The sequence below is a fragment of the Toxoplasma gondii genome, chromosome V (assembly GCF_000006565.2).
Source record: "Toxoplasma gondii ME49 chromosome V, whole genome shotgun sequence".
NCBI lineage: Eukaryota > Apicomplexa > Conoidasida > Eucoccidiorida > Sarcocystidae > Toxoplasma > Toxoplasma gondii.
The window spans coordinates 1252891-1270544 of NC_031472.1; the positions used below are offsets into that span (position 1 = coordinate 1252891).

Genomic DNA, 17654 nt, shown 5'->3' on the forward strand with positions numbered 1-17654 from the left:
AATTCACACTGTAAGACATTCCTGGCGAAAATCGACTCGAAAGGGCACTTCGTGCACTGAAATACGGAACGCGCGTGATGCTCAGCCGAATGTCTCCTTCGACCACATAGGTGCAAGGCGGCTGTCCGCAAGAAGGAGACGCTCAAGGTCGTTTAGTTTTTCAATCGCCTGCAGACGGAAGGAACATGTGGCAAGCGTTTTTGCTGAACCAGTCACTTGTGGAGTACGTAGAGTTCGTCACATCGTCTTGACTGCCGAAACGCTAGAACCTGCTTCGATGCCAGAGCTACCTAATGTACACGTCTCTGAAGCCGTCTGTTTAGAGAAGCGATAAGTGGTACTGCACCGGGTGTTTAGAATTGCTGTTCGGGTAGTACAGAAAGCAACGCGGTCGGCATGCTAAGGCAGACATGCCGAGACGTTCCCCCCTTCGTGCAGAGAGGTCTCGTCGGTTACGACGTAGAGAACGCGCTGATCCCAGTTTTTAAAATGCTCTTGCTGATGTTTGTGTCGCCATGCGTATACCTGCACTTCGTGACGGTGCAGCCGCTGCTCCAGAATCCGTATTTTGAACACAATTTCACCTTGCTGCTCCTCAATGCTGTTTCCCTCCTCTTCCTCTTTATTTACGCAGCTGGCGTCCTGGGTGGTCTCTTTTAGACGGCGTTGCTGAGCTTCCTGCGGCGCCCCAGACCAAGGAATTAGGGTAACGTCACAACAGTGGGTCGATCCTCTCCGAGGCTGAGAGACTATGACGTTGTGCAAAAGAAAGTGCTTAAACTCTATCTATATTGTACGGTATTTAGCCGTGCGTTTCTCGTCCATGGATGCACTAATAGGCACTACACACTGATATCACAGCCCACCTTCAAACGCTTTAGCTTCTCTTGCTGCTCCTGAAGTCGCTTCTGGGTCACTGCAGCCCGGCGCAGCATTTGTTTCTGAGCACATAGAAATGCGTAGAGTGGAACCGCAACCAGCAGCCCATGTGCGAAACCACGTGTGCACAAATGCGTATAGTTCCGCTATGGATGCGTGCTCCACCGATGTTGTATGCGGCGAATCACACCCAAGAAGGGCCGTGGCGGTAGCTGCTTGCCAGAAATTGACACAACACACCGTTTTTGCCTACCACAGCGTGTGCACTGTTGGGGAGACACCTCTGTGGCTGCTAGGACTTAAAATGACATGTTTTTCAGACAATCGATTAGAACTGACCCTCATATCATTTTTGCATCTTTTCGCGATCAGCTCGGCAGAGGCAGCATCCAGAGTTCGACCTACGAACAGAGAGAAAAACCGCAAACAGGCAAAAAATAACATGTACCAGATCCACTGAGGAATTGGACTGTGCTCGTAAGCTCATGTGGACCACTACGGAACCTCATGTGGATCACTACGGAACCTCAGCCGAACTCCCTCGGCTCGGGGAAGAAACATGTCTCGAATACACCTTGTAACTTCTGTGTCCGTTCACCTGCCAACGTGAGTGAATTGGGTGCATCTGTGGTGGCAACACATCTGTATTACTACACTGGAAGCAGTGCTGAGGCGCGTAGTCAAACACCTATCACTGTCACAGGTAGACTCATTTCTCTGGTAAAGGGATAAAAGCCAGAACCTCTGCTTCCTACCTACACAAGGCAGAGCTGTTGACATTTCTTGTGTAGAATCATTAGGGTTCCATCTCATATCGGAGAGCAACGTGTTTGTCAGATGTCGTCCTGCATGTTCCGTGGGCTACTACACGGTCGCAGGCGTTCCTACCGACAGGACTAGACATATGCTTGGACGTGAGCAGTGTGCTTAAAGACAACCTCTTCTTCTAGTGCAGGTAGATCTGTTTCGTACCCCTGAACTCGATGAAATATGGTGCGAGGATGTCGATCTGCAGATTGCATCCCACAAGCAAAGAAACACAAAAAGCCACACATGGCGCCCTTGTGCACGAGAGTACGCAGATAAATAGACATACGTACATTTAGATATACCGGGGGTAGCTTCGCGGCCAGCATGAAGCCCTCCCGTTCTGCATCGCGAACAGCGGCACAGGGGTACCTCGTTATTTTCTGTCTTCTTTTGCTTCGTCTCGAGGGCATGTTTCTCTTCACTGTGATTCTTTAGAAGCTCCCGGGCAGCATCGTAGACTGTCAGTTGAAGCGTGTGTTGTGTGTGGGTAGGCGCCCCGCTGTTCCCCTCGCCACTCGTGCTACCTTGCCCATCAGTGCAGGCCTGTCCTTGCGTCTCTCTTGTGCTCTCCCCTGAAACTCGATGGCCTCCTTCAATAGCCGCCCCGCGGTGGCCCATCTCGCTGTTGGGAGACATTGGTCGAGAAGTACTGGGGGACCCTTCCCTCAGGCCTAGTATGTGCCTTTCTTCCAGTTCACGAGCGGCTGTAATTGCAGCCTCTTGCTGGCCTCTCCACTGAAGGGATTTTCGAGCACAACGAAGAAGGCTCAGGAAACCTCAGCCAAGCGGATCTATGTCCACACCAATGCAACAACGACACGAACAGCATACCGACATGCAGTATCGTTGAAAACTGAAAAATGACAGCACCGAGGTTGTTTGTAGTATGCATTCCTGATCTGGTATGCATGGACGGAAAGAAGATTGCGATTCTGTCATTTTACTCTCGCAGCCGCTGACAGGTGCAGGTTGTTCCAGTCGCATGGTAACGTACTCGGTCCCGTCGATTCCTTACCACGTGGATTTGATACGCTTGATCGACGACGAAATTTCTGAATCTCATCACCATCTCCTTTTGGCGCATCAGGTACCGATGGATCTGTAGAGGTCCGTGACAGAGACGAGACAGATTCTCTGATTTTTAGAAAATTCTTTACAGCCGCCCCCTTGACCCCAACAAACATGTAAAACAAAAGAGAAAGTTGTAGTTACCCAAGCTTTTCCTGGTAAACGACCACACCTCTGCAGTGATATTCGTTAACGGTCTGACTCACTGACTGCCTGCAGCACTAGCTATCGGCATCGCCTAACCAGTATGCAACATCTCGGTTGTACATATCACGCATCTGACTGTTCCGGTGGTGGTGTACCTCTTTCTGTGTGGGGAGGCGTCGCTTGAAGGTTTTGACGAAAGCCATATACTCCTCATCGACTTCTAACGTTGCTTGCTTCTGTAGGTGCCGGCGCGCAACACACATTGATCTTTCACGCGTGCCACAACCACTGCTCAGAGCTGAATCCAAGACACCCAGAGGTACAGTCCGTTTGCTCCGGAGTGACGCATTTTTCATTCATGTACGACAGTAAAGGGGAATGCTTCGCAGGCAATGACAGTGATGGAGGTTAACCCACTGATTAAACCCTGTCCCACTGTCCTCGAAAGTTAACACAGTGGTATACCTTCGGCGGCCATCCAAACAAATGGCTTTTCTGGTTGAACGTACCCGTTTCAGCATTAGGACAGGCTGAAGTACGGCGCCTTCAGCGTGATGAAAGTTGACACGCACCCTATCCTCTGTAAGAAAATAAACTATCTTGCACTCGTCTTCGCTTGCATCTTTCTACAACGGAAACACCAAATGCGGGAAACGTTCAAAAATTTTTCCATGAAAATCAACCTTATGTGCTCCCAATCCGGTTCTTGGATGCAGCGGGTGACTCGGATTCAACGGCAGACAAGTAGCAACGGGACGCGCTTGCCACGTTGACAGGATGTTCTATGTAAGGATACGAGACGTTGACATGAAACACAACGTTATTAAAGAGCCACTAAGTTTATCAATATACAAGGCGAATAAGTAGCACGAGCTCCACTATTTTGATAGCAGCCTTTGACTACTTGTCCAGTCCTGCTCACGTGCATTGTGTTTGATCTGTGCAACAGTGTACTCAGGTCGTAAAGCGAATGACCTGTCTGCGAATGTTGGCGAAGTTGTCATGCACTGATCGAAGCATGAAACCAGAAGGTGTACATTCCGATTCAGCCCGATCTACATTGGAGTTACTAAACTATCCAAGATAATGCCTTGTGTGACCTCGAGCACTTCTCGCCCAGCTTGGAAAGGCTCGGTGAATTATAGTTCAGTTCCTCACTTCTGGATTTCTAGCGAACTTCTCGGACATGCGAACGATCGGCATCAGACCAGTTATCATCTGATGCGTTCCTCGAAAACAATCAGACGTAAGCAAGTGACTAAACACATAGTTCTGTGATCTTCTTGTCACATCACACGAGTCGCAGAGACGTAGTACAAGTCAAAGTAGAAAGCAGAGCCCATTGGCTACGGAACTTACCCCGTCTCACAAAAACAAATCAGTGATCTATGATGGAGTCATGTCAGCCAGTGAGTTATGCAACGGTATTGTTCACGCTTCATATCTCTGACTAACGAGGAACATGCAACTGCAGGCGCCCACTGCGTGCTGCTGAGCCCATCGATGACGGTCGGTGTGGGCAGGGCATCGTAGCTAGTCTAGTAAAACGCCTGTGCATATCCAATTGCTTACACGAATTTTTTCGCGTGAGCCTTCCTCATCAGTTCCTAATGTGATCGACTGGTATGTGCGACGATCGTCGCGACCTTCAAACTCTTCAAACATTTTGACTCCGATGACCTGGAAGACTCTTCACACATGCAACGATGCTCAGCGTAACCCAAGCCCTCGCGTGCACCCTTGGAAGAGAAAACTGTTCGTACACTCGACTGTCAAAGATGAGCTGAATGTGTGCGAATCAGAGACGGGAACCCGCTGCGGGAATAATGCTTCGTCTGGAAATCGAAGAAACCTAATATACTCATGCCGGTTACAGGTGGACTACTCCACACGAGCTCACCTCTACATGGCGAATCAGCCCATCGAGCCTGTGAGTATATACAATTCAAATGTTTAGCGGTCTCATTTCCATGGCGGTACGCAGCTTATTGATTACTTGCATTGACCTGCAAGTATCCTTTGTCTGGCAGCCGTCCTGGCATTCAGAGCTTAACACCTCCGATACACGGGTTGAAAATTTCGACAAATTGCTAGTTAACAAGGAGTAGGACTCCAGAAGACTGAAGATTTGTGTCGACGCCTTGGATAATTATCGGGTGTGCTATGCTTTCAATGAAACGAAAGCCCTGTTCCACAAGAATGCTAGGCAGCATTCGAGCCGGGAAAACTACCGGTCTGTTAGTACGGCCACGACCATCCGTGCTACGAACATGTAACATGAGGATTCTCCCAGTGTTACAGTAGCCTGAGCCTAGCCTGGACTTGCGCTCACGAATGGATGGAAGTTAATGGCGGAAGAGATTCAGTCAGAGTTGGGCATCGAGTCTTGCCCGGGCATACTAAAGAATGAATCTTCAGCGGGGGGGCTGTCCAAACAGGAATGACGTTGTTGAATCTGACCGGGTGACGTGGTGGTGCACCCAGGGATAGATAATTGAGAAACTCTATCTCACAAAGCACATACCTGGATTTATAGAAAATGAGCTCCCGCTTCACTGCCTCTTCCTGCAGACACGTGGGGCAATAATTCGTTTGGGATCACAACGATTGCGTACCACGGGAAACAGGAAAGAAGAGTTCATACGCCAACGCGTTATTTCAGGTAAGCGGCGATGTACGATGGATGCATGCAGAAACGGCTACTGAAACACTTAAGTGTCTCCGATCTCACGTACTGCGCCCACGACTATCTATTAGAATTGTGTATATCGAATGGTCCTGAAAGGGAAGTTTGCTGACACTGGTTCCGCCAACGGCCGCTGCAGGATGGTCATTGGGGTATGACAGTTTTAGTCGGCTTGTCCAAAAAGCAGGCACCCACTCATCCCGTCCCGTGTGCGAACATCTTGGCGCGTACTTCTATCACTTCCTTAAGGCCGCTAGGCGTTCCGGGCATGTACCGCTCCACAGTCCGTCTTTCGTCAGGATACCTAACGCGCTCGTACATGCAGTCCCTGAGACACACATGCATACCAGCTGACAGCAGCTAATACCCCTGGCAGATTGGAAACTCCAAAACGTCTGCTTTTAACCATGTGTAGGAGACAATAGTGTTAACCTAACACTGCTTGCACGAGCACATGAGAGCTGTTTGTATATGAAAATAGGCGCGCGTTTGCTTCGTGCTTCCCGTGAAAGTCAACATTCAACATCCGAAAACAGTTCGCAAGCAGTAATACGTTGCCGTAGTAGACCTGCCTTGATTGTAGGTACAGCAGAGAATATTATCGCTCCTCGCTGCGCAACATGGTAGAATTTTGAAAGACGCACCCGATGAGTCCGATGAAAACAGTGTAAGCAGCAATAGAACGCTGTCACATCATAGGCGAATGCCGTTACATGTTGGCAAACTGGCACGTGGTCTGACTCCACCGTAAACCCTGCATGAGAAAGACCGTTGGACGCGGAGTTTCGTTCACCTCCTCTGTTTGAATGTCTCCCATATTTGGCAGGGCAGTGTCCTCTGGCTATCCTTGAAAAGAGTGACCCTCATGACAAGACCGTCGGGCTGAAGAAGCAATGACAAGTGACGGCACACTCGGGAAAGTGTCTTTAGCATCTCCATTAGCGGACCATCTCAAACGAGCATGATGTTCTGTCAGTCTTTCGGTACCAGAAAATTGAGCAGAGCTCTCTGTAACTACCACTGGACTATACTCGGTCTTCCTACTCAACATGGCATCTGCAGGGCCGCTGTTCAACCCATTACTTCTAGGCTGAATCTTCACAGACGTTTTGGCGCCTTTTGTTGGCTGATAGACTTCGGTGTACACTGGTTTCAACAACTAATACCAGTGCAAAGAGGTGCTGTCAGAATCGTGGATAGGTCCAAGTGTATTGGTGACGACTAACTTGAGAATACAGAGCAAAGTATTCCACTTTGGTCTGTTTGTAGAAGACCGTCTTGTTCAGTCCAAAGTAACGCTTGACGATGTCATCGCGCGACACAGTAAACCGACCGGCCCAACTCAATGGGGCTTGAAGGGCCTGCTCACAGAATACTGCGAAGCAGCTACACTGTTTTCTTCGTCCACACCGATGACAGTTTGCAGTTACGGTTTGGATGGGCAATGGTTGTCCAGGCTATGTACTAAACCGTATATCTTCACTGTTACACCTAGAACGGAACAACCATCGTAGCCCTCAAATGTGTTGGAACGTTGATTTGACTTGAAGCATTCTCTGTGCATCTAAATCGACCAGAGACCATCGTATGGACATCTAACGCTTACTGGAGTCTTGGATGGTCGCGTTTGATAAGCGATGGACAGTTTCGAGAATTCAGAACTCTCCTCGTCTTCGTCTACCGGCTGCAGACAGAAGCGATCACCGAGTATCACCATCTTTACTATCGCTGTTAATGTGGCGCTGCATGTGAAAGGAGAACTGTAGGGCCGGCAGTCTCAAGGCTGGTGCCACATTCAGTATCCTCAATAAACTGTTATACAAACAAGCCTTTTCTGTACAATACACTAATTAAGAAAACAAAATTATACACAGTCGAAATGTGTAGACACCATTGTGTTACGGTTTCTGTCGTAGACCTTGAACATGCGGACTTACCCTTGATTTCTTCAAAAGGATGTACTCGAAAAACCTCGTATTGTACAAATCCCAACAGAGCTGTCGGACCGGCACCCGAGTGACCATATTGACCTACGTGGAAGCACTGCAACTGACAAATTTCCCTTCGACTGTTTGCCTACACGATTACATCCTATCGGATCCACTCATTCCGTTGCTGTTTTCTGAGGAAAGACGACTTCCGTATTCTTTTTTTCCCGCGTTTACTTTAAAGAGGGCCGTTTAAAAGAACTGACGAAACAGGTGTGTAGTCACCATGTAGCGGTAGTCCGTAACGGCTGACCGGTAGTCCGTAACGGCTGGCCCAGAGTTCTCAAGTCTGGGACGGCGACAAAAACACCAGTAAGCACCGTCATTTCTCCAGCCGCTTTCTCTTCTTTCAACTGGGTGATAGTACGCTTCTCCGCTCATGCCCGCGTCAGGGAAGTCATACTACATCATTGCTTTTGCAAGGCTAACTTCGGTCGCCCATTCATGCTTTTTATTCACAATAACGTTGGCACCTACTTCGATTTCGTTCTGTGATTGCCCCGTTTTCTCCTGCCACCCCCAGCAAGGATCTTACATCATCATGCTTGTGACTCCAAAGCATTGCATGTAGGCGCTTGACGTGATGACAATGTAATACAAATGCCGTGGGCCACTGAAATATGACAACGAAAACGCAGCTCATCCGTGACGTATACTTACCCAGAAGTTTTCATTGTTCCATACAAAGTGGACAGCTATATATGGTGCCTCGGACAAAGCATATTCCCGGCCTAATGAACAGATCAGCGGAACACGACGTGCACGGACTGTGAATCAAAATGGAGCGACATACCACTCTTCAGTTTTGGTTAGAAACGGTGGAGCTACCTCCATTCGTATCACACGATTGTTGGGCAACCCCGGGTGGCATCTCCCTGCCCACAGCAATGCGGAGTACTTCAGACCAGGAGGCAGTCTTTCCCTTTGTCAGACAGCTCCAGAAGCACAAGGAACTCGTTTTATTGTGTTTCGCTGCTACACATATGGGAACTGAAAAGGTTTTCTCGGAGGAACTTTGGGTCTGACTAATATCCGCTTGTCATATAATGAAAGGTCTGGCTGTCAAAATCGCTTCGCCGACAACACAGGAAGGCTGTTTTCCTACCCGTCGTAGGCTCAAGGAATACATCATTTTGAACTCCACGCTTCCCTTTCTTGATAAGCACCCAACAGTGAACACGACGACCTTCGAACGGGTCTTCTCCGTGAATCGGAGAATCACAGTCTGTAAAGATGTGCTCGCTCTCCGCCTACAATCATGCACGATAGTAATACACGAAGTCGTATGCCATGGCGAACTCTCACCAGTCGTCCCACGAAGCAGCAGGATACGGGGTGGGGCACCCTTTACTTTCTAATGAGAGCGAATTCAAGATTCACATGTAGAGGCGACCAACTACAGTCATTGGGAAAGAAGTTTCGATTCGCACCACGAGGTCGCGGTGCTGACAGACAGTTGCTTGGACAACATAACTCGAGGTTCAACTGAAAATGCGGAAAGGAAAGTGTATAGTTGGCGACCGTGCAGTACCCCTGAACCTTGCGGTTTCTACCTGCATGCACGACAGCAAAATAGTTGTCGCGACTCTGTGAGGGACGAAGGCCCTGAGGAAAGCTTGTTGGCGAAAGAGCTGATGGAATCGGGGCGAGACACAGGTTTGGGCCCGGGCCTCGTAGTCATGGAACCCTACCTTCCGTGCAGCTTCCTGTTCATTCTTCTCATCTTCGACCTTTTTGAGAAAAGCTGATTCTGGTGGGAGGCGCTTGGGAATGACAAAGTCTAATCCTTCATCACTATCCTGGTAATCGAAGGTAATCAGAAAGTACTCAGATATTTGGTTAAGACGACACCCCTTTGCTAACGTGTAAATACAGTGTGTGCACGCTCAAACTACCTCATGAATCTGCGTGAGAGAATGAGATCGAGCTACCATTCTGAAACAGCAGCCGTCTGCCTGTTAGGAACTCGAGAAGGCTCTGTAGGTTGAGATCCGTAGCTGATCTCCCGACACGACCTTCTTCGCAGTGCCCGTTCCTCGCTGAACACTTACATTTTTGGGGACAACGCGCATCTCTTCGAGAGGAGGTACGTCAGCGTCTGCAGAGGCGTTTATGGGAGAATTGGGGGACTGCTGCAATTCTCGATCCACATGATGCTTCATATCCTCTTCCACTTTCATTTCGTGTGGCAGAAATGGAGGCAGCTCATTTGTCTGTCGAAGGATGCACACATCCAGTTGCTCAGCTGCAGCAAAATGCTCCACTAGTGTGCTCCTTAGTTTCAGGGAAGCCAACGGAAATGCCATATAGTAAACGTCACTATCATGCCGTATGAAGATATACTGAAGTCACTTTGTGGCGTGCTGGAGAAGACGGCCTGAGGCTCTGCTGTAGGGGTGAACACATTCCAATGTGATGGTTAATTACACAGATTTCCCACTATGTATGCGAATCATTTGACATAAATTGATGTTTTTATGAGCAGGTCGTCCTTTGCGAGTGCATATACACTACAAGGGCGCATGCGTATTCAATATGTCGTTGTTTTAATGTGCAATGGCACTTGACCCCGGCGAGGTGTCCTTGGATTTCTGCTGAACGAGACTCGATAAACGTGCGTTCGTAGCATTTCCCGGCAATGCAATGAAATGTCATGACTGCTGCTGTCAGAGCTCACTTGATTAACTCGTGTGATAAATTCGGGGGCGCAACCGGAAACGCAGTAGGCGTCATAGCCTTGTCCAATGAGGACAGAGCAGAGCAAGACAGCATAGTCAAAGCTGTCCCCCTTGCGCCAGGAAATTACCGACGTCGGTGAAGGCAAAACGGGTGGGTATTCGTTTGGCGGTTCCAGCTCTTCATAGCACAAGAAGTCCGCGAAGAATGCCGCGCAATCGTGGTAATCATAGCACTCCCTACGTCGAAACACGCCAACAGAAAACGGCTGAGCGACGACAAAGAAATAGCACGCTCTCGCCGAATCACTGTCGCGAATCAGAGCTTACCACCGTGTCTGCAAACCATGGGAACGTTGACGAGATATTGCCTTACTTAAAGGGAAGTTTAGTAGGACGAATTGTGGTGGACACGAACTTCGGAACACCAAACTCGTTTGGAGGAGCCAAGAAGAGGAATTTTGGACCGTATATGGTCCTAAACTGCGAGAGAAACATGTGCCGACGAGCGAGACGTACGGCAGCACCGCTTGGCATTGAATATTAGGTCTCCTGAGATTTACGTTTTTCTAGCGTGTGAGCTGTTTTTCAAACATTCGCTCGTCATCCGGTCTGGCTCTCATCATCATCTCTCACTTTCATCAGTTCCAATGGCAAGGTCAGAATAACGCAGTGTTCTGTGTTGTTGGTTGCCTCGTCTAGTGACGTCTGAAAAGTTTGAGTGAGGGGAAGGAATTCAAACACTTGACTCGCGCCGCATACTCGGTGTTTGAATCCTGTGCTATGAAAGCGAAAGATGGTGCTCTCAAATTCAGCTGGGCTGACCTCGTTATCTGGCCTCGCGCAGTAACTTGCAACAGTACTGCCGTCTCAAGCAAAATAGAAGTACCGCTGATCGTCAAAAAAGAATACTACGCTGTAGAATGACCTCTTCAGTGATCAGAGTAGAACAGCATGAGAAAAAGTCGAGAGGAACCCTGAACGTTCCCGCCTTGTCAGTACCTGGACCTCGAATCGTCTGCATTGCTCGAGCATTACGAGCTCGCCGACAGTATTTGTCCGGTAACGGGGGGGAACGTCCGCATTGCTGTGTGCGAACTGCATCATTGGCCAGAGGACAACAGGGAAGGAATGTTTATGAGGTTTCTATTCAATGAAGGCATCTCCGGTGTGCCAGCTACTCGCTCACGCCGTGGCGCTCACAGGCACCGCAGCAGTGATGTATATGTCGCGGCCTCATGCGGTAGCACGGGGGTAATGACTGTGGGTTTCCAAAAAAAAGTTTCGCAACGTGCAGGTGTGAAATATCAGCATCAGCAGAAAAGCCAATCGTGCTCTCGAGGATCATTAAAGAAAATCGCAGCAGTGGTAGCTCAGAAAACGTGATGTCAACCCGCACGTATGGCTCCTGAAACGAAACAAACGGCGCCATACAACACTTGACACCAACCGGCAATCCCTACGTAAGAAAACAAACGTTCCTCAGCACTGTTCTTCCAATCGTTTTTCCTCCTTCACTTGGCCGGTCGATAGCTTGTGACCTCTAATTCTCAGAGGTATACCAATGGGTGAATCCTTCGCCGCCAGCCGGAGCATACAGGAAGTTCATATTGCCGTGCTTAGCTAATCAGCGATGCGACCAACGACAGACATTTCGAGTAGGTAATATACGGGTGATCGTAGATTGCATCTCAAATCTCACTCAACCGGATCGTTGGTGTAACTCTCTCCGGCTGTTCGTGCGTGAGGACCGTAACGGGAACAAGCAATAATACAGAAGAGGCGAATGTGGTTGTCAATACTTTTCCTATCCCCGGAAGCCCTCACAGATTCTGCGTCGTGAATTAAGCACACCAGTAAAGAGACGGATCTTGTATGTATGGTAAGCCTACTTGGTGGCATCTCTGCATCTTTCGGCTCCACATAGTTGAATCCTGGTCTCTCAGGCCCTCTTCAGGTGACTGCTTGCGCTCGGCCTCCGAAAGCATAAGGTCAAGTTCTTCCTTCCTCGTGTCACCTTCACGTTCAGTCAGTGGCTTTGCCTCCATCTTGAGTGAATGCTCTTTGCTTCCGGATACACAAAGTAATGATCATACTGAGACTTCAGAGCCCTTCCGTGACGACAGCTGTCGGGATTACTTGAGGTGCGCCCACCCAGAGTGACGACGAATTCCCTTGTAGAATCGCTTGTTCCGAAACCGAAGAGTGACAAACCGATGAAATTGTGGGAGATTCTCAACAAGCACTTTACATGCACATTCTTCCACCACATCGGCAAACACATTACACAGTTCCGTGTTCACATTTCGGGAAAAAATTTCCCGTTACACTATGTCTTTTAGGACTTCCAGCGCCCGCAGTTAACACGACCTAGTTAGGCGTCCCAGTGCTGCCAAAGTTCCGGATTCGAAGCCTGGCTGGGAATCACAAAGTGGGGCTGATAATGATTCGTCCAGTGCCGCGAAAAGCCTTTCCAGAGTAAATGCCTACTTAGTAGGGAGAAAATGGAGAGACGAGACATCTGCAGGCGCGCTTGCGACTGTTTCACGCCTAGACACTTTGTCTAGTGACCTCTCCAGCGTAAGCCTTCTGCAGCTGCTAGCGTTTGTTCCCGGAAGTCGGTGACACGGTTTCACGATGGCCAATCCCACCCTCGGGGAAAACTCCGTTGCACACCACACAACATGGTTGACAACATGCTAACGCTTATGAAAATCTTCTAGTAAAGAGGCAGGTCTATTGCATATATCCGAAGGAATGAAGCTACTAATACCGTCTCCCCTTAGCTCGCTGGTCATTCCAGCAGGAACAGCGGCTCTGCATCCGGCCAGGCACGGTCGGTGAGGAACTGCCATTGACAGTTCAATGTCAGCAGTGGTGCTCATCAGTGAAATGACGCACGCGGGTTATTCTTTATGGAGAGTGCTTTCATAGCTATCAGTTTCCAACAAAGGCAAGCCGGCAGACTACTGGTAAGGATTCAGACGATAATGGAGGAAACCCAGCGGACACACACGGACACTTTTGTCAGCTGGCAAGCGAGGTGAAAAGGCTGTTCAAAAAAAAATTTTCGAGCTTACATGGGGTTTCATGGAACAGCCTTGCTGAGCGCATACTAGATTTGTGGGACTGAAAACGCGGTCAAGCAATGCTGGCAATCTGCTGCACACTGCCCATTGCAGCATGAAGCCGCCGCTGGCAGATGCAGACATGTACGACTTTTCGTCGCTTGAATCCCCACTAGACTACCCACTTTTCAACTCTTTTCTTATTTTCTTTTCAAGGATGTGTTGCACGTTCGTGGTATTTCAGCGGACTAAATTCCTGCTCATTAAACACTTCCGTCCAGATGCTTCACTTCCTCAATCCTCTTCTTCTGCTGTCTACCTGCAAAAGTACTCGCTCAGTTGACGGGCTCTCCGGCGCCGGCTGACTTCTCGATGACCCTGGATCAAAACTTGAAACTGAGGAACGTTTACTGCGCATGTGAAGCTCACGCTACATGAACGGTGCCTCTTCTAAAGGGTAATAACTGAGCAAGGATCCACCAGTCTCATTTTTCGTATTCCCTCCTATTGCCTTTCGCGACCTGGGCTGGCTGTTCTCGTACATCAGTCTCGGTGTCCTCCGCACGTCGGCAGCAGCAACATCCGATCAGGCTCCCTGAGAAAAAAATGCTTCCCTCTGGAAACCAATATAAACAGCCTACCATACTTACGAGTTGCTTCTGGTTCGATGGAACTAGCACACCCAGACGAGGATACCGATCAACCATTTAAAGGCAACAGGCATTGCCGGCCTGGATGGGTGTACAAAGAATTCACGTGTTGCTACGTTATTCCTGTGTAGCCTTCTTTCATTACGCAAACATGGGTGTGTAAAGACTCCTGACAGAGCCTCCGTTCCTGGGGCACGGGAAATGTGCTTATTTTTTTACCGCCATTCAGAAGGACTTGACATTTTGTATGCGTCTGTCTGCTGGGCAGTACACCGCTCCTCACTGTGACTTTTGGTAGTCGCCGAGACAGCACATTTTCTTCACGCTGCCCACAACCTAAGTTAATTTGCTACATACGTTAGCCCTATTGTAAATGCCTTTCTGAAACGAGCTGACTGAGGAGAGATTCAAATATGAATTGCAGATTTCAGGTCCTTCCGAGATTTTGTACGAGACATACATCCTGGGGGAACTTCCAGAGCGGTACAACCGGTTGCATGCAGCGAAAATGCGGATCGTTACTTCTGCCATAGTCGTGCTGTGACAAGCCTGGACTACCCTGCTTCCCGCTGCAAAAATGCCCTGTGTTCTGCCAGCTGGCTCTCGTAGTTTCGAACGACTCATCGCATTGAAGCACACGCACGCGTACCTGTAAGAAGAAACCATACTGAAATAGCTATCTAGCTCTATATACATATATTATTAATAAGAATTCGAATGTATTCGGCCCTGCGAACAAGAAAGCACTCTACTGTAAACGTTCTGCACTGGACATACTACGGCCGGTCAGGTGTTTGGGTTGTGTTAAGTGTGGATTGACTTAGTTTCGCGCTGGCAGAGCGTTACCTCTGACTGGGTAGTCCGCTTCTTGCGAATGCAGCAAGGCAGCTGTTAACGGGAGTCCTCAGTCATATACATAACGCCACTGTGATGGCCTGAGGCGTGTGCGTTCCTGCTTCCCGTCAAAAGCGACAGAGGAGCCAGATTACTCGTAGGTTATGTGCCTCGAATAGTATCTTTCACAGACAGCAGTTACTCGGGTGGAATTTCTAACCTACACGCCCGAAGATGTTGCGAAAGAAGCCGGGGTTAACGCAAGCGACGCGACATGTCAACTGTAGAACACAGACACCTGCATTACACATAAAAAAAGCATACCATAGCAGAGGAAGGCAGGGAAGTCCCTTGTCAAAAGCCAAGTTCGAAAAGCGGAAAGGCAGCCTTTAGCGGATTTTTCAGAAGATCCACGAGAAAGCAAATGGCACCTGAGAGGCCTTCAAAGAGGCTGAAGGGGTTGTCCGGGACCCTGCTGTCAGCCTGCAGTTTTTCGTCGAACATTTTGAGCGCAAAGTCTGCGGCGCGGTCCAGCCAGATGGGATCGCGTGTCAGTTTGTACGCCATGAGCAACGCGTATCCACTTCCAGATATTCCGTGGCATATCCCAGGCCCCTTCTTCAACAGCCCGTACTTCCACACGCAAGTCGCTGCGCGGAGCGCGGCTTTCTGGAACTCGCGATTATTGAACACAATGCTCCCGAGTCCGAAGGCAAAGACCGCGCCGGTGGCTCCGTGGCAGAAATGACAGAGGTAGTCGTCTGTTTCGCCTCTGACTGCCGGCCAGTTGTGGTGTTTCGTCTCCAGTGTGAGAAGCCACTCGAGCGTACCCTTCACCAGGCGCATCGCATTCGGGTCGTTCCGGATCGGTTCCACCAACATCAGCATGTAGACAATCCCCATGACACCGTGAGCCGCGCCGAGATACTCTCTGTCGTGCCAGCTGTACAACAAGGGACTGGCGCCGGTGCGTCGGCCGTAAGCCTCGCCAGATTCGAGCATCTTCATTGAGAGCTGTTTGATCTTCGCCTCGGAAACGGATCCAGGAGCCAGAAAGTTCAAAAACAAGCACCCGTAGAGGTACCCCGCGCGGCCGTAAAGCCATTCGTCGGAGTCGAGCTCGTGAACCGCATAGTCAAAGTACTGTTTATACGACTGCACCGCGCCTTGGAAAACAGCAGACTGGGAAGCGAAGGGGAGCCCCTGTTGCCACCCCAGCAACGCTTGAACAACGAACAACCCAGCGGGGCCACACAAAAGGCTGGGGCCGAGCGACCGGTGTCTGCGCGCCTGCTCCACGCCAGCCTCGACGACGTCCGGGCTCAGGAGCTTCTGAGCTGTATCGAGACTTGCCTGCTTCTGGTCGCCTGTCTGGATGGTGGCAAGCTTCAAAAACGCATATGCAATCCCTGGAGAGCCCACGTAGACAGTGGACCCTTTCTTCGGATTGACCGTCCCGGCAGAACGTACACAACGTGCAGTCTCCTGCAGGCGGTCTTCCAGCGCTGCTACACAGTCCTGGCGGAGAGATGAAGTGCCTGGAATCAAATGCATCGGCCCAGCCGAAGCCGGCGCCTCAGCCGCCACATTGAGAAACGCCCGGCTCTGGAGAGTCCGACTCCGTGGCATGTTGGCTGGCGGATGGGCAGGAGCGTGGCAGAAAAACGAGATCGTTTGGCCGGCGGCGAATGTGGGAATTCAAGAACTCTCCTGCGTGGGAAGCCGGCTCTCTGTCATTTCAGTGCACTACACTCCCCGGACGATCGGCGGCACGTAACGCAACAAAGGAACTCAGTGTCACTATTCCTTGGGTACTCGTGGGAAACCTAGACAGCTCGCGAAACTGTGCTTGGGTAAACCATGGACACGGGAGTTTTGACCCGAGACATTAGAGACTGCGACACCCTGTTCCTGCTTCCGAATTTTGACCGAGACGGTCTACGACTCCTCCGCTGAGGCTCTTTGGCGCATCTCCAGAGCCTCCTAACGCAAACGGTGAGAAACTTACAGAGATTCGACGTAAAAAGTGGCCAAAAACAGCCGACACATGCACCGGCAAGTGAAGGTTGAACGGACTGTGTGTGCGTTTGTTCCAGAGCTGGAAAGAAACTTCCCCGGGTCTTTGGGGAGGACAGACCATCCCTGCTGCGCACACCGACCGGAGAATGCGTCGAAACAGCAAATTTCGACTTGAAGAAAGTGTCTGGAAAACGCTTTTCGTGCAGCAGAAGCACTCATGGCAATCCGGTGGTCAAAGCGACTCGGGCACTGCACATCCACCCGCCTCTCTTTTTGTCGCCGACCGGGGAGCAGAAGAACTCCGGAAAACCCGAAACGTGGGACACCTGGTGACTGCAAAACTCCACCGGTCTAGGACCTTTTCCGTCTATACACCAGAGCACTCGAAAGCGGACGACAAAGACATTAGGCGCCGGACACAAACCATAGTTTTCAGGGCACCCCACCGGATTTGGCCGCGGTTCGCTTGTGCACCTGCGAGGAAGCGGAAAGGACCAACGACCACCAGTTACCCGAGAGTTTGCTCTGTCTTTTCAATCCCCTTTGTATAGAAAATGGCCACTATCCGACCGTCGTGCCGCTTACTCGAGGTGTTCATTCCATCGCAAAATCGCAACTCTGCGAAGGCTCAGCCCCAGTCGATCGAGTCACTTCGCATCCTCCGTGCAGGATCCGCTGGTGGCGCGTCGCTAGCTGGCGCGAGCAACCGGTGAACGCTGTGCAGAAAAATGTTTTGACTTGAAGCTTCTCGCCTTACCGTAGGCGTTCGCAAGTCACAAGCGGCTTGCGAACACTCGTTGCGTGACGTGTGCCTCAGCTGCACACTGCGA

General features: G+C 50.1%; 2 protein-coding genes across 2 annotated transcripts; both read right to left on the minus strand.

Annotated features, from left to right (window-relative positions):
• Positions 1-81: 81 nt before the first annotated feature.
• Positions 82-12301, minus strand: TGME49_213720 (hypothetical protein; the record flags this gene model as incomplete). The annotated part of the gene is made up of 21 exons (XM_018779617.1): positions 82-168; positions 1219-1280; positions 1852-1888; positions 2059-2424; positions 2705-2788; positions 3414-3530; positions 4477-4584; positions 4805-4832; positions 5429-5469; positions 5822-5918; positions 6384-6472; positions 6817-6951; positions 7528-7620; positions 8239-8309; positions 8684-8828; positions 9270-9377; positions 9630-9791; positions 10256-10493; positions 10630-10736; positions 10890-10961; positions 12146-12301. The coding sequence occupies 21 exons, from the start codon at positions 12299-12301 to the stop codon at positions 82-84; spliced, it is 2403 nt and encodes an 800-aa protein (XP_018637901.1).
• Positions 12302-14752: 2451 nt separating this feature from the next.
• Positions 14753-17642, minus strand: TGME49_213730 (lanthionine synthetase C family protein). The gene has a single exon (XM_018779618.1). It carries the CDS (start codon positions 16432-16434, stop codon positions 15160-15162), a length of 1275 nt encoding a protein of 424 aa, XP_018637902.1. The 5' UTR covers positions 16435-17642; the 3' UTR covers positions 14753-15159.
• Between the last annotated feature and the right edge of the window lie 12 nt (positions 17643-17654).